We start from the raw sequence: 26,738 nt of genomic DNA, 5'->3' as shown, positions 1-26,738 counted from the left end.
ACGTGTGGTTTTTTAGTGACAAACTTTTTATTGCAGGTTTACCACGTCATCCATGAGGTTTGACAGTGGCATAAACATACAAATATACAAATTATACACACGTAAATACAAAAAATTAGGGCAAAGGGACCTTCTTCATCTAATAGGTTATTATTATCATTATCATTATAGTTATAATAATAATAATAATAATAATAATAATAATAATTATTATTAGTTTGCAGTGCTTCTCTCACATGATTTTGACGAAACGTGATGGTTTCTCAGTTTTACATACCGCTGCCCCTCGGCAAAGCCACTCCTGACAGCGCCTCCAGCACAGAGCTCTTCCCCGAGCTTTGGTCCCCGATCACGGCGATAGCAGGCAGCGCCAGGTCCTTCTCTACACCCAGGGACCGCAGCTTGTCAATCAGGTCAATGCAGGGGCGCACCTTCTCCTCATAATGTTGGTTCAGGGTGCTCATGATGATGGCCGATTGTCTCCTATATAAAAGGAAATACAAAAGTTACACAATATGTTTCCAAAAACTACAATTAACTGTGTAGCTACGCTACGCCTACTTACTGTTATGCACACTGAGAAAATAAAATCCACTAAGACTCTGGTAGCTGCCAACTGTACAGGCAGCTCTCTCAGCAGTTGTGATGGAGCCAGTCAGCCAGACCACCTCTGACACCGGCTGAGAGGAGGCTGCGGAGAAATCGATTCTTAAGTAGTTAGGTTTCACTTTCATTTCTCTTGCCTTTTCACTTTTTCGAAGGTGAGAAAGTCTCTCTCTCTCTCTCTCTCTCTCTCTCTCTCTCTCTCTCTCTCTCTCTCTCTCTCTCTCTCTCTCTCTCTCTCTCTCTCTCTCTCTCTCTCTCTCTCTCTCTCTCTCTCTCTCTCTCTAGGCCTGTGCCAAAGTCACGCCCTCTTTCGGGTTAGGAAGTGTAAAACCTCCTGCAGTAGCATGTCTAGTTGAGTATGTGTGCCTGTTATGACTTAGAGTTACATTTTCATACAGAGATAAGGGGTCTTTAGTGTCAAGAATATTCCACATAAACATAAGAAGTGAGTAGAGTAGTCTATTTTTTACAAATGACCAATCCAAGGTGTTGAGAATTCCTCACCTTGGCAGAGCTGTATCACTTATTTTGCATTAATGCAGCGAGTTCTGTTGTTATTATCTTGTGTTAGTAATGCTTTATTTTGGAAATACAAACAGGAAGTTAGAGCTGTTATTGCGGCTGACTTAACCGCGGGTATGAACGTCCGTGGAAGCTGCTAGAAGCAGTCAGAAACGAGCAAACACACGTGGAGCACCTATAAACGGCTAGAAACCTGTCAGAGGGATAAAACCTCCTTTTTTTCCTTTCACTACGGCGGTTGCCTGTACAACAGTCAGAGAAGATGTGAGTTGAAACTATTGTGTTGTGTTGTGTGGCTAAGATGGGCGCTGTAGTTTGATTGCTAATGAAGGATGCTAATTGTTTGGCTAGCTAGCTAACTCCTTTTAGGCTATTTGTTCATTAGTCATTCTGCTATTAGCTAAGGGGGGTTAATTCTGGGCCTTGTTATCACTATGTGAGGGGATTATTATTTCCATTTGCACTGTAGCCTATAATTGTACGTTTTAGTTAATAATTCTCAACAATTACCAGTTTGTCCCTAATTACATGAAACATGATGGATATTTCAGAACTGTTATATTTATATAGCATTTATTGTCTTTTATTTCCAGAAACTGTAAACCACTGTACCGTCGGTGACTGCCTTTACCACAAGTAAACGTGTTGAACCCCACCTGGTGTCCCGAGTGCTTTCTGGCAGGAGCCCTGTAGCGGCCGATTCAGTTATCCAGCTATTCAGGGTTAAAACCCAACATACGGTCCTTCGAGCCGGATCCGTTGGCTACTACAGATATGACATCAGACCAGGAGGTAGCACGTGCAAGCCTTGATGGCCGAGAGAGACCCTCAAGGCAACGCCAGACCCCCAGGTATTTGGAGGATTATATCCTTGACTCCAACCACTACCAGCCTCCCCTTTCCTCCCGCCCTACCGAGGGACAGCAAGAGGAGCAGAGAGGAGCAGCAGCTGCAGCGAGTGGTAGCCAAGCAGGTATACCCTCAAACTGGGACACAACCATACACAGACCCAACTCAGCGGATCATCTTAGTATGGGTTCACTGAGGGACGTAATCGAGTCCATTTCGGGACGAGAAAGGCGAGAGGCAGCAGAAATGGCTCAGCTCAGTAACCAACTAGCACAGTATGAGAGACGACAACGTCGTCGTCAGGAGTTACTGCAGCACATTACATCCCACCTAATGGAGGAAGAAGCGGATCAGAGTCCTCAACGTAGGAAGACTGCATCATGCCCACCAGAACTACCAGCGATGGTGGTCCAACGGAGACAGATTCCTGTTCAGACAAAGACTAGAGCTATCCCTCTCAGGCAGGAGGCAGGACGACCGCACAGTCAACCAACAGAGTCACAGTACCCCAGGCCTTCATACAATGATGTGGGGTTCGAACCAATTCACCCAGAGCCCTCTCCATGCTCTCTCTATTCTAACCTATCGTCTGGTATGTTGTTGCTACCACAAGCCGGGCAACACCCCAACAGGCCAGACCCTCAGCAATCATGGGGCGCAGCGGCAGTACGACCCCACTGCTATGAACCCACTGGACCAAGCTTCCAGCCTCATAAGCAACAGCAGCAACCGCACCTGCGAGCCCAATCGCAGCACCACATTGGACCATTCCATTCTCATTCTTATGCTGCGTCGGACCAGATTGCACCGTCTCCAGTGCAACAGCAGTTCCCTGCTCCAGCCCCTGTACAGCTGCAGCCCACTGTGACTAACCGCTATTCCACGGTGCAGAATTCACAACTGCAACGAGCTGTTGGACCCGTTTCATCTGGTTACGCTCCCCCTTACTATGCTCCTATATCCTCGATCGCTGCATCACCTCAGGCGCTCTATTCCGCCCCACCGATGATGGGCCCAGCGCTAGCATTCCCTCCTCAGCTACCGTCAGCCCACACTGTAGCATCGCCAGGCTTCAGCATGCCTCAGCCTCCACTATACGGTGCACCGAAGCCCAAAATCCCAGACTTCTCCACAGATAGCGAGAGAGAATTCGCTAATTTGAAGCTGGCTTTAGACAACCTACTTGAGCCTCACCTGGGGCTAACCGAGAAGTACAAATACCATGTGCTACTGGAACACCTCAAGCTGCCCGAGGCTCAAATGATTGGCCAGTCCTGCCGTCACCATCTGTACCCGTACTCGGCAGCTGTCCAGGCCCTACAGCTGCAGTATGGCCAACCACACCAGCTGGCTCAGAGCGAAATAGCAGCGATCCTCACCTCCCCTGAGGTGAAACCTAATGACTCTCGTAGCTTCCAGAGCTTCTCTCTTCAGGTCCACCTCTTAGTCAGCATGCTGCTCTCATTAGAGGGACCTCAAGGTACTGAGCTCAACTGCTGCTCACATGTGGACCACCTGCTCAGCAAGCTACCAAGATATTTGCGGGATGGATTCATTGAGTCTCTGCAATTCCAAGGCAAGCTCAACTCTACAAGCCTCAACCCCTACAACTTGCAGGACTTAGCAGGATGGCTCCAACTTAAAGCCCAGCAGCAGCGTCTGTCCAGCAGATTGGTGCAGCGCTACCAACTGGAGAAACCTCCAAGTACTGGAAGGGAGAACATGCTGTATAAGGGCAGAGGCCAAAGTGCAGCTATCTATTACGGAGCAGAGCCCACACAACCGAGCGTCTCCAGCAATCCCACGTCGTATAATGGTAGGAAACCATTCCAGATACATTGCCTTTACTGCGACAGCAAAGAGCACTACATCAGCCGCTGCCGCAAGATTACAGAACAGTCAGCAGCAGACCTGGAGAAGTGGATAGCAGAAGGAAAGCGCTGCTGGAGGTGTGCACGTGCCCATGCACCTGAGACATGCAACCTCAAGAAGCCCTGCGGCGACTGCGGTGGCATTCACCTCCAAGTCCTCCACAATGCAGCCCAACGTCGCTCCAGCGATCCACCGTCGAGGGCCTCAGAAGTCTACCTGACACCCAGCATTACATCAAGCAAGGTGCTCTTGAAGGTTGTCCCTGTACTGCTCCACAGTGGTTCTAACACAATGGAGTCATTCGCTGTCTTGGATGACGGAGCTCAACGGACGATGATTCTACCTGCCGCTGTCCAGCAGCTCCAGTTGAAGGGTGAGGGTGAGACTCTTGTCCTACGCACGGTGCTGACAGACCTTACACACCTCCGGGGCGCAAAGGTCAGTTTCGAGGTCTCTCCCAAAGGTAACCCACAGAAGCGCTACAAAGTGCATGGAGCATTCACCGCTTCAGGTCTAGACCTGATGGAGCAGACCTACCCAGTGCAGAAGCTTAAAAGGCAGCACACTCACTTACGCCGGGTCCCGCTGCAACCCTTCTCCAACGCACGTCCACTAGTGTTGCTCGGGTCAGATCATGTACACCTCATCACTGCCACTAAGCCAGTTCGCAGGGGAGTGAACGGTGGACCCATAGCAATCCACACGGCCCTTGGATGGGCTTTGCAGGGTGCTGAGGGTTGTGCGCCAGAACGGGCTTCAGTGCAGCAGTGCCTCTTCTCCTCGATCGTTAGCCCTGCCGAGGTCCAGCCTGCCCTCCAGCTACCTACCTCTAGTTCTTCTCACCAGCAGCCAGCCTCTACTGCTCTCTGGCACAACCTTCAGCCGTTGATGTCTAAGGAAGCCAGTCCCACACTCCAGCTTCGTTGCCAGCCTCTGGGGTGGCCCAGCCTCCGTCACCGGCCACCGGGGAGGCCCTTTCTTCGTCGCCAGCCTCTGGAGCAGCCCTCCCCATGTCGCCAGCCTTCTGAACGGCTCCGCCGGGCTGGTCGTCCTTCAGATCGTCCTCCCGACCAACTTCGCCGGGCTGGTCATCTTCCGGATCGTCCTCCAGACCAGCTATACCAGGCTGGTCTTCCTCCAGCCTGTCCTCCGGAACGACTTCGTCTTCGTCACCGGTGCCCAGGCCGACCTCCAGAGCCGCCCTGTCCTCTGCGCCGATCCCGTCCCCATCACATGCTCTTCATGGGGCGGCGGGATATAGCTTTGCCTCCAGCGGGTTTGCGCCCTTGCCGTCATGGGGCGGCGGAGGTGGCACCACTTGATCTGCAGTTATCCGACCAGTCGCCTGCCTGACCCAGCTCCCCGCTGTCAAGGATAACGCCCGGGACACTTGAGGAATTCCCTCGTCTACACATTGGCTAATGTGGGGGCGGCTGTTGAGAATTCCTCACCTTGGCAGAGCTGTATCACTTATTTTGCATTAATGCAGCGAGTTCTGTTGTTATTATCTTGTGTTAGTAATGCTTTATTTTGGAAATACAAACAGGAAGTTAGAGCTGTTATTGCGGCTGACTTAACCGCGGGTATGAACGTCCGTGGAAGCTGCTAGAAGCAGTCAGAAACGAGCAAACACACGTGGAGCACCTATAAACGGCTAGAAACCTGTCAGAGGGATAAAACCTCCTTTTTTTCCTTTCACTACGGCGGTTGCCTGTACAACAGTCAGAGAAGATGTGAGTTGAAACTATTGTGTTGTGTTGTGTGGCTAAGATGGGCGCTGTAGTTTGATTGCTAATGAAGGATGCTAATTGTTTGGCTAGCTAGCTAACTCCTTTTAGGCTATTTGTTCATTAGTCATTCTGCTATTAGCTAAGGGGGGTTAATTCTGGGCCTTGTTATCACTATGTGAGGGGATTATTATTTCCATTTGCACTGTAGCCTATAATTGTACGTTTTAGTTAATAATTCTCAACAATTACCAGTTTGTCCCTAATTACATGAAACATGATGGATATTTCAGAACTGTTATATTTATATAGCATTTATTGTCTTTTATTTCCAGAAACTGTAAACCACTGTACCGTCGGTGACTGCCTTTACCACAAGTAAACGTGTTGAACCCCACCTGGTGTCCCGAGTGCTTTCTGGCAGGAGCCCTGTAGCGGCCGATTCAGTTATCCAGCTATTCAGGGTTAAAACCCAACACAAGGAGCTGCTGAAACCTAATGCATCAATGGCTGAAAAACCGGTTGAGAGGAGGCTGCGGGGAAATCGATTCTTAAGTTAGGTTTCACTTTCATTTCTCTTGGCTTTGGCTTTTCCCTTTTTCGAAATTCATGATAAAGTCTCTCTCAATCTCTGTCTGTCTGTCTGTCTGTCTGTCTGCCTGCCTGCATGTCTGTCTGCCTGCCTGTCTCTCTGTCTGTCTGCCTGCCCTCCTGCCTGTCTGCCTGCCTGCCTGTCTGTCTGTCTGCCTGCCTGTCTGTCTGCCTGCCTGCCTGCGTGCCTGCCTGTCTGTCTGTCTGTGTGTCTGTCTGCCTGCCTGCCTGCCTGTCTGTCTGTCTGCCTGCCTGTCTGTCTGCCTGCCTGCGTGCCTGCCTGTCTGTCTGTCTGTGTGTCTGTCTGCCTGCCTGCCTGTCTGTCTGTCTGTCTGTCTGTCTCTCATACTCATAGGACGTTGCAGGCCTGTGCCATGGCCATGTTCAATAGTGACAATAGAATAATAGTGAATAGTGGGCTAGCTAATAATCTCTGTTCATAACGATTTCTGAGCATCCATAGGATATTTTGTTTACTTTAAATCATTCAGGTTTGTAAAACTTTGGAAAATCTGTACAATTTATGAATAGTAATAATCAAAGGGTAATGGTTGGTTGCTGTTTGTTTACATTAATATGAACCGCATTTCTTGACCTCCTAAGCATGTGGCTTGCATCAATGTAATAAAAATGATTGAACGTCCATGTATAATAGTCTTTTGTCTGTGATAATGATCATGTACGAGTCCATACACTGGAACTGGTAATTCAACTACTGAGTGTGGATGATATTTTACAGGCATTCTGATTCATGCTAATAAAAATGACGCACAAATCCATCCCTAAACGCTATATCCCTGTGTCTCTGCTCTGACCCCGATGTTTCTCTTTTTTCTGAACATTTAAAGAGAGAGAGAAAAAACACTCCCTGAAAACCTTTTTTTAATTGCATTTTTTCCAGATTTGTCTCCCTAATTGTACTTGGTCAATTCCTTTTTTGGCTTTTTTATAAAGGTCTGATGTGTCCAGACTGAAACTATATCCTCCATCAAAAGGTACAGTGTGTGGAATTTAAAGCCATCAGCAACAACAGCTAAAAGTCTACTTTGCAGGTTGAATGATGTCTATTGGTCATTCTGTCCGAGCATGTCTCTTTGTTCCAATGGGTCTTGGTCATTAAGAGGAGCAGTGATGCACATCAGCTGAGGGGTTTGGCCCTGGGGTCGAAGCGAAGCTTCACTGCCTCTGCATAGCCTGTTACTGCTCTTCATCACCACAGACAAACACATATACTGACATAAACATAGACATATATCAACACCATATTTAAACTGCACACTGTATGCCAACAGTTTGCAACTGTTTATTTATTTATACAACACTGTCCATCTATTAAAATTACTTTTTTTAGACGAGGATAGAGCATGGTTGCTCATACATGCCAGATTGGTGTTTAATTCCTCTAGGGCTAGGCCTATATTTTTTCAATTAATTAATTTGAGTGGGAAAAGCAATCCATCCTTGGCAACTGTGTTTCTGTTGGGACTGCAGCTGGTAATACTAACCTAGTCACTGATTCGGTTAACATTTTGACACACAGGAAGCGATGATTTCCAGCAGCAACAGAAGAAGGTGAAAGAAAATAAACTCAAACTTCATCAACAGAAAACCCAAGGGAAAAGCATCACTGTTCTGTTCTCACAACAGAGTCACTGCAAAGTGATCGGTGGACAGACACTTTATGGTATGACAGCGCCACCTTTTGGTTATAGGTGGCTATGTGAGTAGAAGCGGGAGGAGCCAAGGAATTCAGGATTTTGACTGTGGACCCTACGGTTCAAAAGTTATGGACCAAAACGTAAAGAGGGCTGTTATAGCGCCACCATCAAGTCAATTGGTGTAATTTTTTCATGGATAGTAAACCAAGTTTGGTCGCTCTATGGCATAATGGTTTCTGAGATACAGCTAATTTAATGCAAGATTCTGCCCGATTTATCGAAACCCCATCCAAGTCAATGGGGGAACTTATTAGTCGACTTTTGACAAAGATAGCAACAATTCTGGAGATGTCTATGTGCAAGAGGTCACTGTAATTAATTTTGAAAAGTGTCATTTTGAATCAAGGGACATGAAAAAAAAATCACCTTGATATGGTTCACAAGCGCCAGGGTGAGTTTCTCAGCCAGTTTAGGAATGGTGGCATGGCCTTCATCGTAGAGAGTGCTGTGGCAAGAATGGAATGTTAGTGAGTGCCGTAAGTTGCCAAACAAGTAGAACCATGGAGCACCACACCAAACACGTCATGGGATTACCGGAGGAATGCATGTTCTTCGAAAAAGTCCTTCTCTCTCTGTGTCGCCTCGCTCAGGGACACTTTCTCTGTGATCTCCTTCTGGCCCCTGCACTTGACGATCATGTAGCCCTTCTTCAGGTGGATGACCTCATTATGAACAATGTCCACCACTGTCTCCTCTGTGCCTTTGTCAACCAGGTCCGGCTTGGTCAGGATACCTGAGGGACAAGGTTAAGTAGACCTAGAACTACAACAGGGGGAGCAAGGTAAGAGCAGAGTAGCCTTCCATGAAATCAAACCTATTTACCCAAAGTCCTCTCTCCATCAGGATCCACCTCCTGTGCCATCTTCAAAGCCTCTGTCGTGGCGATGTCAACATTGCATGGGACAACCACCAAGCTGATGGTTTCTTGTTTTTTGATGAACTTCTGGATCAGTCTCTTAATCTGAAAATATCACATTTGTCCTTTTGGTACACATTTTGTCATATTTGGCTTCAGTCTGCTCTAACCACACCTGGCAATGGCAACCAAATCTATAGGGCACTCAGTACTCTACTAAGCATATCTCCACCGACTTTTTGGACAAAGTTTTGTGATGTTACGTGAGCCCGTTTGGAAGTTGGGCGCCTTTTTGTGATTGGACACGCCCATTAGCACTCCCCCCTTCATGCAAATGTAATCTGTTCACAACTTTCTAACATATCCTGCAGACAAACGGGAACTAGTTGGCCCATCTCTGTTGGCAGAGGTAATGACCCTAACCATGCATTTCACACTCTCTGTGATAATAGCCTAAGCACTGGGGAAAGTTGGGCCCGGTAAGAGGAACTGCACAGGCGTCCCTGATCTCCAATGTTCTCTGGTTGTCCCTTGACCGCCACCCTGGCGATGCCAGGCAGGTCGATGAGTGTCAGGTCTGGGACATCAGGAGAGGCAATCTCCAGACTGATGAGGTCATCACTGATCCCCACCCCGACCCCGGCCATTTCATCCTGAGCTGGTGAGGGAATATGATGATGATTACAAGGAAATGGACATGCCGAAAAGCGGTTTTCCAAGCTACCTGTAGCTAGGCATAATTATTTCAGTAGCACAATCCATACTTAGCTTTTGTCAGCCAATAGTGATTTGTGAGAATGTATCGTGCAGTTTGGAGAGACCCACCTTCTCGAATCTTCTTCTCCACATCTACAGGGTTTTCTATCTTCTCCTCAGAGCCCTGATAGCTTATCTTTCCAAACCAGCCCTCTCCATCCTTCTTTCTCTTCATCTTCAGTTCAAGAGGGCATCTTGTCACAATACCTGAATTAAGTGAATGAGGTCATTTAGCAGACGCTTTTGTCCAAAGCGACTTACAATATCACAATTTGTCAACAGTACAGAAAACCACTATGCAACACAATCAATGACAGCCTCAGGAAGAGGCTGAAACCTAATGCATCAATGGCTGAAAAACCGGTTGAGAGGAGGCTGCGGGGAAATCGATTCTTAAGTTAGGTTTCACTTTCATTTCTCTTGCCTTTTGCTTTTCCCTTTTTTCGAAATTCATGAGAAGGTTGGTGAGAAAGTATCTCTCTCTCTCTCTCTCAGTCTCTGTCTGTCTGTCTGTCTGTCTCTGTCTGTCTGTCTCTCATACTCATAGGACGTTGCAGGCCTGTGCCAAAGTCACGCACTCTTTCGGCCTAGGGATACGAAGCAAGGGATTTACCCATAGACATTACGTAGACGTGAAGCAGCTGCCCCAAAGGTATTTTCACATCATCTAATCTGGCCCCCATTCAAAAAAGATTGGACACTCCAGCACTGGCATGGCATATTCTCTCTCTCTCTCTCTCTCTCTCTCTAGACCCCCATCTTCAATTCAATTTCAATTTAAAGGGGCTTTATTGGCATGAGAAACATACATTGCCAAAGCAAGTGTAAAATGAAAACAAACAAAAACAACAAAAATTCTCTAACAAAAGACAGAAGAGGGTTCGAGATATAGGTCTGTCTGATTGTGTTAGGAAGGATTCTAGAGACGAGGGAGACACCTGAGGGCTGTACCACGAATGTTGTATAAGAAGATCCAGGATCTATCCCTTGATCTGGTTTGGCTAAACCAGATAATTGCCATCTAGCTGGATTCTAGTTAAGTCATACCACGAATGTAGTTATCAACTCGTTAAGTGGATTCAGGTTTTTCTAATCAAGCTGAGAGCGCGTGCACATGAAAATGCCCGTGCACAGGAGCTCCCGCAAGAGTTCAGTTCAAAGTTCAAGTTCAAGTTTATTTCGCCATTTGCATTAAAATTTGCATCAAAATGCATTGGAATTTCTTGTTCACAAGCCACACACAAAATATAAGAGCAGCACACATAGGACAGTACAAAAAAAGAACAGGGTAAAACATGGGTACAGTCAGCATGTCGGCTCAGTGCAACGGTTGTAAAAGGAATAAAGGCGTGGTTTTTAACAACTAGCCAATCACAATGCAATATGGACTGCTCCAGCTTCTACAGCGCCAGACATGCCTATTTCCTCATTCATTCAAAGCGCAAATCGTGAAGCTTTACTATGTATGTCAGAATCAAAATCCGCATTGGATATTATTAGTCTGTTCCCGAATAACTGTCTAAAGTTACCACTTTTATTCACATCAGTAATTTCTTTGAAGAGCGGTTTCTGCCTCCACGTAGGCTATCTACAGCAGCTCATTTCACCCTCTCAATAAACTCAATATAACCTGCATGTCTATTTCCAAAAAAAAAATCCGTAGGCATTTTTAGAACATTTAGGCTCAATGAATAATAATGATCTCATGATATTGTAACGAATCATGTATTCGTCCAAGGAACCGGAGACTTGAAGTTGGTACAGGGCTTTTATTCTTGGCTTCATACACAGCTCCTAGCGGTAGCTTCGCTGCTAGCTATACACACGTCCACTCTAGCTCTTCACATAGCTTGACTGACTGCTGCCTCGAGACAGGATGGCAACTTACACACCATTCCCCCCAGGAACAACCCCCACACATCAGTTCCTAGCTAAACACGGAAACACCCCAATACACGTAAAACCCCGGATCGCTACAATATGTTTGGTCACATTGATGGAATAATTCCTATAGGCTAATGGGCTATCAATAAAAAAATAATGATAATACAATTAAAAAAAGGCTGCTGAACTGAATCGACACGGTACATGCGGGCATAGATTTCATTTATAAAAAATAGCCTATTTTGTGGTCACATATAGGCTATTGGCAGCAGAATCGCATATCTCCATATTTCATACAAGGACTATGCTGGAAATAGTTCAAGTTCAATCACATCATACAGGCCAAAAGCAACACAGTTGCAGCTGTAAAATGCAGGAGTAGCCTTGATATGAATAATCTGTGTGCAGGCGATCCCATATTAAATTGCTTAGATAGTAATTGCTTAGATAGTAGTAGGCTATTCTGGCATGTATGACCAACCCAACGTCAGCCTCAGCTCCGTTGCGCACACGGCACCGTGCGCTTTGGAGACCTTTTTGTAACCTTTTTATGCCGGTTTAGTGATATTTCTCCACTCACCATTCAGCTGCAATTGATCGCCGGGGTCAAACAACGTATCTAGCCTACTTGAGAGCACAAAAATTAATATATAAAAACATATTCCAAAGTGGTAAGTAGGGCTTAATTTAAATGTAGCCTGCAACAAGTGCAAGGCTAATCAGTCCTCGATTAATTCAACAGGAGCAATTTTTTTTCTTTTTCTTCTTCTTTTGAATGCAATGTATTTTTCATATGGGGACCATATGAATGGTGACTCGCTGTTTCCAGAGAGCTGATTGTAAGCAGGTGGGTCTTTCATGGGTTTTGATCTTATCCTCTGAACTTAACCTGCTACAAAGCAGGTTAGCCGTAGAGCATAAGTTGCTATGGTGATCTATCTCTGTAAGAAGTTAACTAGCGTCGTGGTACGGCAAACCTAGGGTTAAACCTGAAGTTACCTCGCTAAGCCACTAATCTTGCTTCATGGTACACCCCTGTTCTTCCTCAATCTTAACCCAAACAGGTTCTACAGAAAGATTTATCTTGGATAGCTGTGAGAGTGAGAATAGAACATTATAACTTAAAAGGTACAAAGAGAAAAAGTGTGCTTAAATGGTTGTTGAGCAAAGTATATACAAGTAAAGGTAATGAAAATAAATGGAAATATATAGTAGAAAAATTTGGACATTGTAGTTAAAATTATATACAAATACAAATAAGTTGGACCTGTGTGTAAACAGTGCAATGTTTGTCATCAGTGATGTCACTTTAGAAATGTGATGTCATCAGTGATGTCACTCGAGCAATTGTGGGGAAAAGGTAGTTTGTCCAGAGTCTGGGCTCTGTCTCTGTGGTGGTGTCAGTCACGATTTATGACAGAAGAGATGTCATCAGTGATGTCACTTGAGCAATTGGGATGTCATCAGTGATGTCACTCACTCGAGCAATTGTGATGTCATCATGCATGTAATACATCCTTCCTGGCTGAGGCTATAAGTGGGAGTAGTATAAGTAGGGAGAAGAGGACAAGGTGAATTAAGGGGAAAAGGTAGGATCAGATGCCATCCGTTTTATTCACAGGAGTGTGTGCCTGCGACCCATGATGGGCGCCTCAGAGGCAGAGTGGGAGGGAAGTCAAGAACACGGCACTTACACCATCACTTACAGTTCCAGCCTCCACAATAAAACCCTACACTGTTCTCTACTTGCATAATTTACAAAATAAATCACTCAGAGCCGTAACTATGAGGAACCTCAATAAAAATAGCTTACATTATGTCTACTACTGAAGCAGTCTGAATTTGTTATAGTAGGTCCACAGTCGGAGCTCATCAACCCCCAACCCCCCCTCCGCCCCCGGGTTCCTTATTTACATTTCAGTGTACCATGGATGTAGCCTATTATGGGTTGCACTATACATGGTTGGAGTACATGCGTGTCACTGTGTTAATTCAGCAAACAGGAGCTTGTTGTACACAGCATGCCGGAGGTGGGCGTGGTTTTGTCTCCAGTTGGATTCGATTTTGTTTCCTCGTGGCAAGCTGTTGTCTTTCACATAAAATGCGTCACACCACGTCCAAAACGACACTCAACGAAATGAAAGTTAAACTGCTCAATAAGTTTCGGTTTACGCTATTTAACCTCCAGTCAGTCTACACAACTGAACTAGGACATTATAGCCGCCCACCTCCTCTCGGCAGGCATCATCCGACTTTGAATCCGCATCAAGGTGAGTTGCCACTTGCCAGTGACGACACATAGCTTGATTCCTGCTGTAGCGTTTTGGGTCTCTGTCTAGGCTAGTGATGGACCATACTGTATCGTGTGGTTTTGGAGAAACAACAAGTAAACTTGATTAATGTGCTGTGATGTTTGTCCTTCTAAAATATGTCATACCGTGTCCGGTGCACCGCGGTGAAGTTTAGGTTGGACTCACTCCCGGATCCGCAGCATCTTCTTCTTTCACCTGTGTTGAGTTGGGGGTAGAGGGCGTTTAGCTTTCAATTTAGGGACCATCAACAAATTACTGCATGTTTGAAAGACAAACCTTTATTTATTTTTGTATTTTTTTTGTTTTCCAACTGTGCACAAATGCACAAAACCAATATTATTTTAATAGCCAATGCCAATTCGTGGTGACTTGCCGATATGACTGAAAATTATTACTAAAAATCTTCTTCGCTCAAATTTGCTAAGTGGGTGGTGTCTGTGGTTTTTGCAGCAGTGATGGTTTGTGATGTCATCAGGGAGGTCACTTGACATTGTTGTGATGTCATCAGTGATGTCACTCAAGCAACTGTGATTTGGCTAAGTGGGCTCTGTGGTGGTGTGGGTCTGTGTCACTGCGTCAGTCTCCAGTCTCCACCCTAGAAATCGAGTGCGCGTATCGCAAGATTCCTAGTACTATACTAAATTGGTCGCATAGCACACCTATTTTGACTGCTAATAATTTATTTATTTTACATAAATATTTGAATCGAAAAATGCATTTTGTAAAAAATCCCAAGCTGGTATCCTGGACTCAGTTTACCATAATGCACCACTCCCTCACCTCTGTTCCTCTTACACCTCACCCAGCTGCCCACAATCACTCTTACCTGCACACTCCTTTTAAAACCCCAGTCAGTTCACAAATGGAAATAACATTTGATGTCACTTTTGATGTAATATTTCATACTTTCATGTACTCCTCCTAGCCTAGCGGGTTGACCAGAAATTTTCATTTGGTCTATTCTTGGAACATGAGGTATAGGAGGAGTGTTCTCTAGTGCCAGATCAAGCAAGGAATCTGTATGTGTGTGTGTGTTTACACTGACGCTGAGGTCAGATGTGTAAAGGTATTTCAATAATGAGAGACTAGAAGGAAAGTAAAATAAACTTACACTAACACTTAGATTTGGTGTATGACTCCATGGTATGATGACGCTCCTCTGAGACGTGAGGAGGACGTCAGTGATTTATAGGATAGAGAATCCCCCCATAGGGAGTTATATTGGAGCCATGACATTGGTGGTGTTCAGGGGAGGAGGTGGGGTGAATCGACTGCTACGCAGGATTTCAGCAGCTATGGGTGACACAGAAGGTGAGTTACAACTTTGCAGAGTACGAGAAGACTGATATGGAACTTAATTTAGGTGGCCAGCAGCCGAAGAGAGGGAACGCGTGGGAGACATTGATTGGACAGAGATTAAGGGAGCGTGCATATTTATGATTGGCTGATGTAACCTGAACAGGGCGTTGCTGCACAGGAGAGAGAGAGATGAATGGAAAGGAACAACGGATTAGTGAATGGGATGGATAATGAGACATTGACTAGAGAAGTAGTCTTCATTATTGAAAACAATCTAAGACATTATATTATATAACAACACCTCACTGCTGCACTTGTAAAACATATTATTCCACAGACTGTTTTACACTGCAAGTCTCTGATTATAATGTCCTATTGATCTGGAATTACAGTAAACTTGTCTTTCTCACCAGAAGACAATCGAGCATGGAGAACACCCTGAACCAACATTTTGAGGAGAGGGTGCGCCCCTGCATTGACCTGATTGACAAGCTGCGGTCCCTGGGTGTAGAGAAGGACCTGGCGCTGCCTGCTATCGCCGTGATCGGGGACCAAAGCTCGGGGAAGAGCTCTGTGCTGGAGGCGCTGTCTGGAGTGGCTTTGCCGAGAGGAAACGGTGGGAGCTACTACACCAGCAGCAGATAAACAACTAGGATTTGTTTCTTCATTTTGGAGTGAATCCATCTATTTATATTGATGGCCTACTCCTGTGTACTTATTGTCTCCCTTAAATGAAATTGGGGAGGGACTATGAATCTGCAAATCTCTCGGTCTGTTCCAGCACTTTCAAAATGACCCTGAATGGCCTTAGGGGAGCGCTACAACAGTTTTTTGTATTTGTCTGTAAGTCACGCACACTATCTCAGAAGCCACTCATTGGATTTTGAGGAATTTTTAGGGAATTATGTAATCGCTCTGTTCTGAGACTTTCAGAATTATACTGATTGACCTTAGTGATTCTGCCATGCCTAGAATCAAAGTAAGACTCATATCTTCCTCCTACAGGTATTGTGACAAGATGTCCTCTTGTGTTGAAGATGACAAGAAAGGCGAAAGGAGAGGTTTGGAAAGGGAGTATACATTTCCCTGTAAAGAAACCTACAGGTTGGTAACATCTTATTACATGAACTGAAAGAGACATTCTCCCCAAATATTGTTGAACCCAGATGTGTTCTACTACCGAGGGAGGAGCTTAGGCCTCCACAGTGTCCTCAAGGAAAGATTAAAATTAAATGTATTCATGTGACCACAATGTTTTCTATCTGTGATAAAGCGATAAAGATCCCATTGGATCAATCGACAAAGATATATTGGATTAATGTTCCTTGAACTGGTTGGTTGAAGTGGTTGAGCAGAATTTCCCATTTTATGTCAATGTGAACCATCAAGTTAAACATTTTAACATCTAATATGAAATACTTTTCCCCCCTAGGGCCCGTTACCTATGAAGCAAACATTGAGGATCCTGCACGAGTCGGACCGCTGATTGAGCAAGGTTAGTCTTGCTGCTTTGAGTATACATAAGAGCCAAAGGATATACAACAAAATCTTATCGTTTCAAATCCATGGAGGCCGTACTTGACAACCTGCGTTAGTAGTGTTCTTATAGTTTTGTTCATCTCTAGCCCAGAATGAAATGGCCGGGGTCGGGGTGGGGATCAGTGATGACCTCATCAGTCTGGAGATTGCCTCTCCTGATGTCCCAGACCTGACACTCATCGACCTGCCTGGCATCGCCAGGGTGGCGGTCAAGGGACAACCAGAGAACATTGGAGATCAGGTACAAATGCAGTTCCTCTTACGGGACCCAACTTTCAGTGCTTAAGCTATTAATCACTAAGGCTATTAATTAAGTATTCCCAAGTTATGTGGCAATACATTGGACTGAAGGAGCCAAATATGACAATGTGTACCAAATGATATTTTCAGATTAAGAGACTGATCCAGAAGTTCATCAATCAACAAGAAACCATCAGCTTGGTGGTTGTTCCATGCAACGTTGACATCGCCACCACAGAGGCTTTGAAGATGGCACGGGAGGTGGATCCTGGTGGCGAGAGGACTTTGGGTGATGTATATTTCTACCATCTCTGTTGTTTGTTGCATGATGTTGATTTTTTTGGGTTAGCAGTTTCTGAGACATCAGCGAAAGGGGATCCAAATAAATAAATGACTAGAATGTAACTGTGGACTGCTGACCTGTCCAGGGTGTTTCCCTGCCCTCTGTCGAGAAAGTAGGCTGGGATAGGCTCCAGCCCGCGTGACCCTGAATAGATAAAAAATATTGAATGCAACATAAATGCTCCCATGATATGTATAGGTATCCTGACCAAGCCTGACCTGGTTGACAAAGGCACAGAAGACACGGTGGTGAAGACTCTTCATAATGAGGTCATCCCACTGAAGAAGGGCTACATGATCGTCAAGTGCAGAGGCCAGCAGGAGATTGTGGACCGAGTCTCACTGAGTGAGGCCACAGTGAGAGAGAAGGCCTTCTTTGAAGGACATGCACACTTTAGGTCTGACTCAGATTTTTGTATGGAGTAACAAGAATGCTTGTTATTTGAAATGATAAGTTCAGCCATTTTAGACCTCAGTGGTTTATTATTTCTCCATTCTTGCAGGACACTGTATGATGAAGGCCATGCCACCATTCCTAAACTGGCTGAGAAACTCACCCTGGAGCTGGTGAACCACATTGAGGTGATTTTTTTTCCCATGTCCCTTGATTCAAAATTACACTTTTCAAAATTAATTACAGTGACCTCTTGCACATAGACATCTCCAGAATTGTTGCTATCTTTGTTAAAAGTCGACTAATAAGTCCTTTCCTATGCACAGAATTCCTTGCCTCGACTGGACGAACAGATTGAGAAGAAACTCATAGAAATACAAAATGAGTTGTTTAAATATGGTACTGGACCCCCACCTGACCCATCAGAGAAAGACTTCTTCCTCATTGACGTGAGTCTGGCACGCTGGTTATTGTTTCTGTAACTTACAGTACTTTGAGAGGATCACTGCACTCACCACTCATGCCTATTGAATGTGCTAAGGTGCCAGAAGACTGAAGAAAAGTTCTGCACACTTACAGTAGATCCATGCAAGTTTCTTAACTTAATCAAATGCCAAGCTCTTGGTCACAAGACCTTCATCAGGGCAAAGCAACTTACAATACACTTCATCACAATGAGATTTGAGCTAAGGCCTAACAATAGTATGAACATACATTTTATTTTGACCCCATCTTTTCTTCTGAACCTGCTATGCTTTAGATCGTGACAGCCTTTACTCTGGACGCCATCAGCCTCACTATAGGGGATGAAGTAAAATGTGGAGACAGGTTGAACATCTTTTCTGAGCTCAGAGAGGAGTTTGGTGAATGGAAGAACCTCCTAGACCGTTCTGGATTAAACTGTACGTGCATCATAATGTGTTTGCATTGTGAACTTGTGAGCATCCATACCCCAAAACCACACCCATTATGTCATTTTAAATGTTTGGATTTGTTAAAATGTCACACTCAGTCTCAGTGTGGAATTTTGCACTTTCACTTTCAAAACTGAATAATGCTAAATTATAATGCAATTTAGTAATTTTAAGATTAGGCATTGTTCCTAGTTACTTATTGATAATAATAAACAGTAAGCAGTAATTAGGACGTTATTGAGGGAAAACGCTAGTAGTTGTAGAATATGGTCATGCAGAATAAAGTGTTAATGTGTTTTATAATCACTATTTAATCACTAATGAACATCCAATATGCTATTAATAATGTGCATATTAATAAGCAACTAGTTAATGGTGAATATGTGTACCTTAATATAAAGTGTTACCCTCTGTTTTACTTGAAGAAATGCAATTTAATATTTCAGTCAACAAGAAGATTGAAAGAGAAGTGGCTGGTTACGAGAAAAGGTATCGTGGAAGAGAACTGCCAGGGTTCATCAACTACAAGACCTTTGAGCGGATGGTGAAGGATCAGATCAGGCTTCTTGAAGAGCCTGCTGTCAAGAAACTCAAGGACATATCAGGTATGTTGAAATGATAGCAGGCTGTCTGAATTAAGTTTTTAAGTAAGTAATTAACCTTCAGTCCTTAAGTGTTTTAACAGTGTATTTTTGACTTTGTCACTGTTGTCTACATGTTTTCTAGATATTGTGAGGAAAGGGTTCATTGAGGTGGCCCAGTGCAGCTTTGTGGGTTTTCCTAACCTCATCAAAACAGCCAAGGTAACGTTTTCAGCATCAGTTACCACTAGATGTACCATTTGACTATAAACATAAGGTAATATAATTTCATTCCTGATTTCTTGTTCTGCAGACAAAGATCGAGACCATCCGAAAGGAAAAGGAGGTTACAACAGAGTCCATGGTGAGGACCCAGTTCCAGATGGAGCTGGTTGTTTACACTCAAGACAGTACATACAGCAACAGTTTAAAGAACAGGAAGCGTGAAGATGAGCTGCTTCCCAAAATCTTGAAAGAAAACGACGCCACCCTGAGGGAGCTGATGCAGCACCTCAAATCCTATTACCAAGTAAGTGTCATTTTGTTTGTTCTACCCAAAGTTACAGTCATTTATATAACATTGGATTTGTGACATTTTATTATTTGTGCCTCATTGCATGTATAAATAGAGCCTGTACATGTTATACATAAAGGTAATTAAGAGGTTTAATTATGATTATGGATTAAGATGGTCCAATCAAGGTTCAAGGTCAACTTTATTATCCCACATCTCGTTTACAGCACATGCTGTAGACACACACACACACACACACACACACACTCACTCACACACACACACGTCAAGCAGTGCTAGCAATATAATATAAAATATAACATATATAAAATACAATGACAAATTTGCAAAAGAGACTCATAGTCAAAATACAATCTAAATGTACAGTCACTAATCTCTTATTTAGTAATCTAATTGCCATAGGCACAAATTATTTGCTGTGCCTTGTTCTGATGTTCTGCTGCAGGATTCTGCTGCTCTTAAAATTTGTCAACATGGCCAACACCCTCTCTAATTCTTAAATTTTGTGGTCTGTATGTTTTTAAAGATATTTCAAGATTCAAGATTCATTTTAATAACCATAGTGAGTAATCCGATTACCGTAAATTCCGGACTATAAGGCGCACCGGTGTATAAGCCGCACCTGCAGAGTTGACTATTTTTTTCTTATATAAGCCGCACCGGACTATAAGCCGCGGGTGTTTTAATGGTATTTTTTTTTTTTTTTTTTTTGTGTTTTAATGTTTAATTACCATATGTAATGCTCCCATTTATTAACATTTCAACAAAACAACATAACACAACACCACCTGTGTTGTTATTTACAGTGCACACAGTGTCATACAGTGTCATACAGTGTCATACAGTGTCATACAGTGTGGTGAAAAGAGGGCAAGAGAGGAAATTAAAACAGAAGTGGATTTATAGTTAGGAAGAGTGCTAAAAAAGAGATTTTTTTTTTTTTTTTTTTTTTTTGGGGGGGAAAAATCCATAGATAAGCCGCACCGTTATATAAGCCGCAGGGGCCAAAAAAGGCCAAAAAACGGGGAAAAAGGTGCGGCTTATAGTCCGGAATTTACGGTACAAACGTATTTGACTTAGTGCAAGTATGCAGTGCAGCGATCACATCAATATCAGAAGATGGAGAAAAACAGAAAATTTCAAATTATAAATTATTTTTAGTTACCACCTTGCTTCAAATGATACACCTTGCAGTGTGTGTATTGTGGGGATGATATGACTATGGAAGTCCTGGTTGAAAGATACGTCTGACGTTTTAAACTCAAAAAATGCATCAAGTGTGGAACAGCGATCTATCAACAATCTATCATGCTATCCACTGAGTAGCTACAGTGAACTGTATCTCTTCACTCTTTCCACACATGATTTTCCATCTGCTACATGTATGTGAAAACTGCCCTGGTTTGAATGGAATAAAGAAACTGCACTGACTGCTGTGAATGAAATCCCGCCCCCCCCCCTTTCCATTCTTCAGATTGCTAGTCTGCGCCTGGCAGACCAGATCCCTCTGATGATCCGCTACCTGATGCTGCAGGAGACTGCCAAGCAGCTGCAGAGAGAGATGCTACAGATGCTACAGGACAAGGGGAAGGTGGATTTTCTGCTTTATGAGGATTCTGGTGTCAATGACAAGAGAATCGGTCTTCAGAAACGCCTGGAGAACCTGAGACAGGCACAGAGTTTGTTGCTCAGGTTTTAGTCTGGCCAGCTAAGCTTAGCAGTGCAGCTTTTCAAGACAAAATGTCTAATAAGTTACAGAATTGTCCTATTTCTTTACATTTGATCTTTGATGTTTTCATATTTTTGTTATAACCCAGTAAACCATTTTGTTTAAAAGAAAATCATATACCGGTAGTTACATATAGTTACACTGGTTGAAACTTTAGTATAGCACAAAGCTTTATCACCATTCCTGGAATCTGAGTGTAGTACTTTCTTTGTGTAAATACTTTACTGCATTTTTTTTTTTTTTGGGTGTATTTCAGTTTTGATTGTTTTATTGGCATTTATTTGCATTCAATTTTATTCCCTGTTAATGTGTGTGTATAATACTTGTTATTTTTATTATTATTATCTGTATCTGGATATAAAGTGACTGCTGGCTCAGTCTGTGTTAAATAAGAATTTTGGTATTTTTCAACCTTGTTATGTTAAAGTACGGTAACTAATCTGAACTTTTTTTTTTAATTGATCAAGTATTGAGCAAGATGGCTTCAGCTGCCAGCCAGTGTGGCATGCCCCCCGCCTGCCTTGGCAGCCTGTGCCGTACATCCACTAAACAAGCTTATCTTTGCAACCCTTGCATTTACCTTGCAGCAGCGTGTTTGCACGAGCTACAACTGAGGCAGGAGGGGCATTATGTGCACTGTGGCTGCCAGCTGAAGCCATCTTGGTCAATACTGGATCAATTAAACAAACAAAAAACAAACCTCAGATTAGTTAAAAGTTACAAAAATAGGGTCCAGGTTGAAAAATACAAAAATTCTCCTTTAACTGTCATTGTGAGAGCGGCTGTTTGATTTACTATATTCTATGTGGCTTATTGTGCCATTTCCTCACACACAGCACACCACATGATGACCTGGAGTTAATATGCTGGGCTGGGGACTGCAGTTCTACACAATGTTTTTACTATATTGCTGTTGACATTTTAGCAATAATATTAAGTTGTTCATTTGTCATAACTTGTTGGGGGAAATAAATACTATGTCAATATACTCAATGCCGTTTAATGAATAGTGGCTAGCTTAATTCGTGTGCCATGACAAAGTGACAAAATTACATCACAAAACTGTTCTCTCATACAATATTTTAATGTTTACCGTTTACAGCAGTGCTGACCAATTTGGGGCCCGCGGGTTTGTTTTGGCCCGCCACGGATTTGGGAGGGGAAAACAAAACAAAACAAAAAAACTTGCCGATCTGGGGAGAGGCGAAACTGGCTCCATGCTTCCTCCGAGACATGGGCAGTTAGCCAGCCGCTTCTTTTCACCTGACAGAGGAAGCTTCACCGGTAGGACATAGCACGTGGGAGGTTCACGCTATTCCAACCAGTTCCCCTCCCTCTGAACAGGCGCCCTTAACGACCAGAGGAGGAACCACATTAGCAACCAGGATATTGCATGTTTTTGGCAAATTGTGATGGCAAATTGTTTACAAAAGATGGACAATAAAGCTGATTTTCAAAGTACCTTGGGGATTTTTCAAGTTGTGAATTAAGTCAAATTTCTCTCTTGATTACAAAGGTGGAAAATACAACTGTTTTTAACAGGGTGTTTGCTGATTAAATGTTTAAGCTCCCCACAAATGCAGATGTTTTTTTAAATATATATAACCAATTGCAAATTATTACAATTACCAAACAGATAAAAAGTAGATTATTATATTGAAATGTTATTTTAGATTTTGAATGTTAATTTTCTATAAAACACAATACATTTTAATGTAATTCCACAACGTTTATTTTTGGCCCTCGGCCCTCCACCCAGATTGAGTTTTGGCCCTTCATGGGAAAGATTTTGGGCACCCCTGGTTTACAGGGTGCATCACAACATCTTGTGCCATTTTCCCCTTGCAAAGACTTGCATCAATTACAGACTTCATAATTAATAGTGGTGAATATTTGTAATTTATCCTATGTGATGATACAAAATTGAAATAATTCAAATTAATTCAGGAAGTCTGACTGTGCGGTCTCCTGTACAAAATAAATATCCAGGGCCATGGATAAAATTACAATAATACTCATCAGTGTATTAATACACTGATGAGCCACGTAGTTATACAGTAGGTCGCTTGTGATACAATGACGCATCATAATGGTTCAGTTTAATTAATTTTCTCCCTCGCGTGTGTTTTTAAATGTGTGTTTAAGTTGCTCTTCCTTTTGAAGGTTTTCCCACACGCCATGCACTGGTATGGTCTTTCGCCCGTGTGCGTCACCCTGTGAGTTTCCATGTCTCCTTTCCGGTTGAATCGCCGGCCACAGTCGCTGCACTGGTATGGCTTTTCCCCTGTGTGGATCCTCATATGCAAAGTCAAAGCTCCGCTCTGCCTGAAGTTCATACCGCATTCCTTACACTGGAACGGCTTCTCTCCTGTGTGGATTCTCATGTGGTCCCTTAAATGGCTCGACTCTTTGAAACGTTTCTTGCAGAGGGGGCACGTGTGGCGTCTTCCCCTGGTGATCTCATTCACGTCTACGCCGAGGCCTTCTCTTCCTTCGATGCATACGTTTGAGTTTTGCCTTTTCGTTGTCCTTGTTCCTTTTGGTGTGAGCATCTGTAGCCATTCTCCATTCTCCACACGCTCCGCGTTCTTGCCATATTCACCGTGAGCCGAAGCGTAGTCTGGATTCAAAGAGTAGATGGGCCGAGAGGCTTGGGTCACCCTTGAGAGATCGTAGCCCCCTCCGTCGGCGCCTCGTGTCATTTCCTCTGCTATGTAAAATGTTCTGTACCTGAGAGTCGGGTCTTGGCCGGGGCTTGAAGAAGGCGGCTCGTCGTACACACTCGTCTCTGCCTGAAGGGGGAGTTTGCAGTCATTGTCCGACACCTCCTCCGGTTCAGACGACGCAAAGTTTTCCTCTTTGATCTGTGGGGGATCACGGTCCTCCTGGTCCTGACTGGGGCTCCAGTCTCGTTCACCATGGTGCTGCTCTGGAGATCTGTCTTCCGCACGATGAGTGACCTCCAATGGACCTAGAAGGAAAAGGATGTGAAAATAAACTTTTTTTTTTTTTGCAAATACATCTCATCATATATGCCCTGGTTTTCTTTTAACTCATTGAGTGCCAAGGACGAGTATGTTCGTCAATTCGTTTAGTAACGTAGAGTGCCAAGGACGAGTATGTTCGTCAATTGCGTTTTTTGACGGTGGGATGTGGATCAAAGCCAGATCCATCTCCTGTGAAAGTATGGTGGATGTTGAATGTGTAAAAGCTATTTTAGGGACCCATTAGGTGGCGACAGTGCTCTCCAGATTAGAGAAAGGCGAGGAAAAAAGAGAGAAGAAGTCATGGGGAAACGGAAATCGCATCGATATGCATGAAGCATAACGTTAGCTGTGCCTGTGAACAGCAGTCAATCTGCTGCCACAATTGAGCCCCTCCGTCTCCGCTGCGATAGCCCCTCCATATGATTTAGTTGCCGACACCAGCGTCTTTCTGAAAAGTTACATTATTCTCAGCTGGGAGCCGGCGACAGGCTGTGAAAAAGCGGGGTGCAGCGCACTTTTCAGTGCAGAGCAAACGCACTCGCAGCAGAGCCCCAGAGACACTCCCACGGAGGAGGAGGAGGGGGGTGGGACACGCAGGGCACTACAGCATACAACCATTGACAGTAAACACAGACCCAGGCAGCAGGCTCGATGCACAGAGACAGGCAAACAAGCTAGAATATCTGATGCCCACCAGCAGTAAATCAAGACCAGCAAGAAGGTGTAGGGTCTGCGCACGCAGGGGCCAGCGCTGCTGGTTGCAGCTAAAAAATATTATTTGGCCAAACAAAATTCCTTTGTTTTCACTGTTTTATTGAAGGAAATTATTTTTGAGGTGTCATTACATCAGAAAATATTAGCTTCAGAGTCAATGATGTGCTTGAAATGCTTCCTTTCACAAAAGGCTGAATATCTCAGATTCTAAATTGAAACGTGTGTTTTTGCTGAAATCAACCTATCTTCTCCGGCTGATAACTAAAGAACGGAAAATGATATCAATAAACTTTTTTTTGCAGATGATAGAAGAGAGTCTTATCGTTCTTTGTGCATGTTCGGTGTTTACATAGTAATATCACACAATATTCTGTGGGCCTCGAGAAATCACTGAAAACGCTCTGAAACTCTGGCACTGGTTCTCCAAAAGTGGCTGGCACTCAATGAGTTAATGTCCATTCCGAATGTGTAAAAAAAACAATCTGCTTTGGCTCACCTTGCAGGATTTCTCGCTGAACTCCAGAACACTCTGGATTTAGTCTGCAAGGGGTCTCAGCCCTCCTGGAGAAAGGAGATGTTACAAACCCGTCACCGTCAGGCTCCGCTTTGATATCGTCTGTTGCGCTGATGGCACTCTGCTCGACAGTTAATATTCGGTAGAGGTGCAATGGCGGAGGTGAGTCCTGATGGCACTCTCTTGTCCCAAAGGGGGAACACACAACGGCATCTGACTTCTGCCTCGAGGATGAGCCACGCTGATCGGCCCTGGGGTTGGGTTCCTCTTTAATATGAAGGGTGTTGGGGTGCTCCTGGCTGACGTTCGGGCCCCACTCCTCCTCACTGTGGTGCTGCCCAGGGGTAAGCTCCTCATCACAGCCAGGAGTTATGACCTGATGGTGTGCTGAAAGGAATGCGAGAACTTAAAGCAATCAGTCCTACTGTAGAAATTCACCCCCCCCCCTCTACTTGAGCACATTATTAGATATTTAATGTAAACAATCTTAAAATTTTATTTTGTTTGAGGGGTTGAATTAATAAAAAAAAAGTGTTAGTTTCAGTTCTTCCAATCAACAAAGCAAAACTGAATTTCGTCTTAAGCCTCCTCAGTCCTCACTAAACCAAATTCTTCAAATCAGTCAATTTTGCACTGCATCATTTGAACTGCCCTCCCTACCTCCCACCCCAAAAAGCCTCTCCACTCAGCAGGTTTACATCATTTAGAGGAGGTATTGCATATGTAACATTGTCCAGTATAATTGTGACTGTTCTGCCCGTGAGGATTTGGTCTTAAAAATAATTTATACATAATAGGCAACCCTTTTAACGAAACATTTATTTGCAAAACGGCACGAGGATCTTAGCTTGTTGAGCCACAATATTTGATAGCAACATAAAAACTGAATGGAGCCTGTGCTGTAGGGCAGCTAATCATGTTGGCCCATTTTGGTTATTGCCTACAGAAAACTCAAATGAACGAAAACGCTCACAGTAGATGAAAATGCTTCCTTTGCTAAATCGCACTGACTGATGATTGAGATAATCACTGAATTAATCGATTTATTCCACGGACACATACATTCCACACACCTGCCCTGTGCAATTTGACTTCAGGCCAGAGCACCAGTGTCCGCAGATGGTCTATCTCCTCCTTGGACCGGCTGATTTCTCCCTGGTACTCTATCAGCGTTTTCTCCACCGCTCCGAAAATCTCTACAGCCGCCGCTGTCAGCCGCTCGGAAATAAAGGCGTTTAGAAACTGTAGTGTAGCCAT

General features: G+C 44.0%; 3 protein-coding genes across 5 annotated transcripts in view; 1 reads left to right on the top strand and 2 right to left on the bottom strand.

The window, feature by feature from the left end:
• The window catches only part of LOC310798367 (interferon-induced GTP-binding protein Mx-like), a 21,177-nt gene extending 7,320 nt beyond the window's left edge, over window positions 1–13,857 (bottom strand). Inside the window, exons 1-2 of one of the 3 annotated variants that reach the window (XM_083660906.1) lie at window positions 13,819–13,857; window positions 278–483 (exon numbers count right to left, since the gene is read on the bottom strand). In XM_083660906.1, the coding sequence (XP_083517032.1) occupies window positions 278–464 (187 nt within the window). In that variant the 5' untranslated portion in view covers window positions 465–483; window positions 13,819–13,857. Of the gene's footprint in view, window positions 1–277; window positions 484–565; window positions 672–8,251; window positions 8,330–13,818 lie in introns of those variants that run through there. The other 2 variants (XM_083660905.1, XM_083660907.1) reach the window with 2 other exon arrangements.
• Window positions 13,506–24,213, top strand: LOC310798366 (interferon-induced GTP-binding protein Mx3-like). The gene is made up of 14 exons (XM_083660904.1): window positions 13,506–13,651; window positions 15,406–15,608; window positions 15,998–16,096; window positions 16,425–16,487; window positions 16,618–16,772; window positions 16,922–17,060; window positions 17,313–17,511; window positions 17,617–17,695; window positions 17,834–17,956; window positions 18,268–18,409; window positions 18,868–19,026; window positions 19,148–19,224; window positions 19,316–19,531; window positions 21,012–24,213. The coding sequence occupies exons 2-14, from the start codon at window positions 15,419–15,421 to the stop codon at window positions 21,234–21,236; spliced, it is 1,866 nt and encodes a 621-aa protein (XP_083517030.1). The 5' UTR covers window positions 13,506–13,651; window positions 15,406–15,418; the 3' UTR covers window positions 21,237–24,213.
• On the bottom strand, window positions 23,366–26,738 carry LOC310798495 (uncharacterized protein; the record flags this gene model as incomplete). Its single annotated transcript, XM_083661028.1, has 3 exons — window positions 23,366–24,237; window positions 25,464–25,868; window positions 26,555–26,738. The coding sequence occupies 3 exons, from the start codon at window positions 26,736–26,738 to the stop codon at window positions 23,366–23,368; spliced, it is 1,461 nt and encodes a 486-aa protein (XP_083517154.1).

Source organism: Poromitra crassiceps (genome assembly GCF_964638095.1).
Source record: "Poromitra crassiceps genome assembly, chromosome: 25".
Taxonomy (NCBI): Eukaryota; Metazoa; Chordata; class Actinopteri; order Beryciformes; family Melamphaidae; genus Poromitra; species Poromitra crassiceps.
This window is presented reverse-complemented; position numbering and strand designations above follow the sequence as displayed.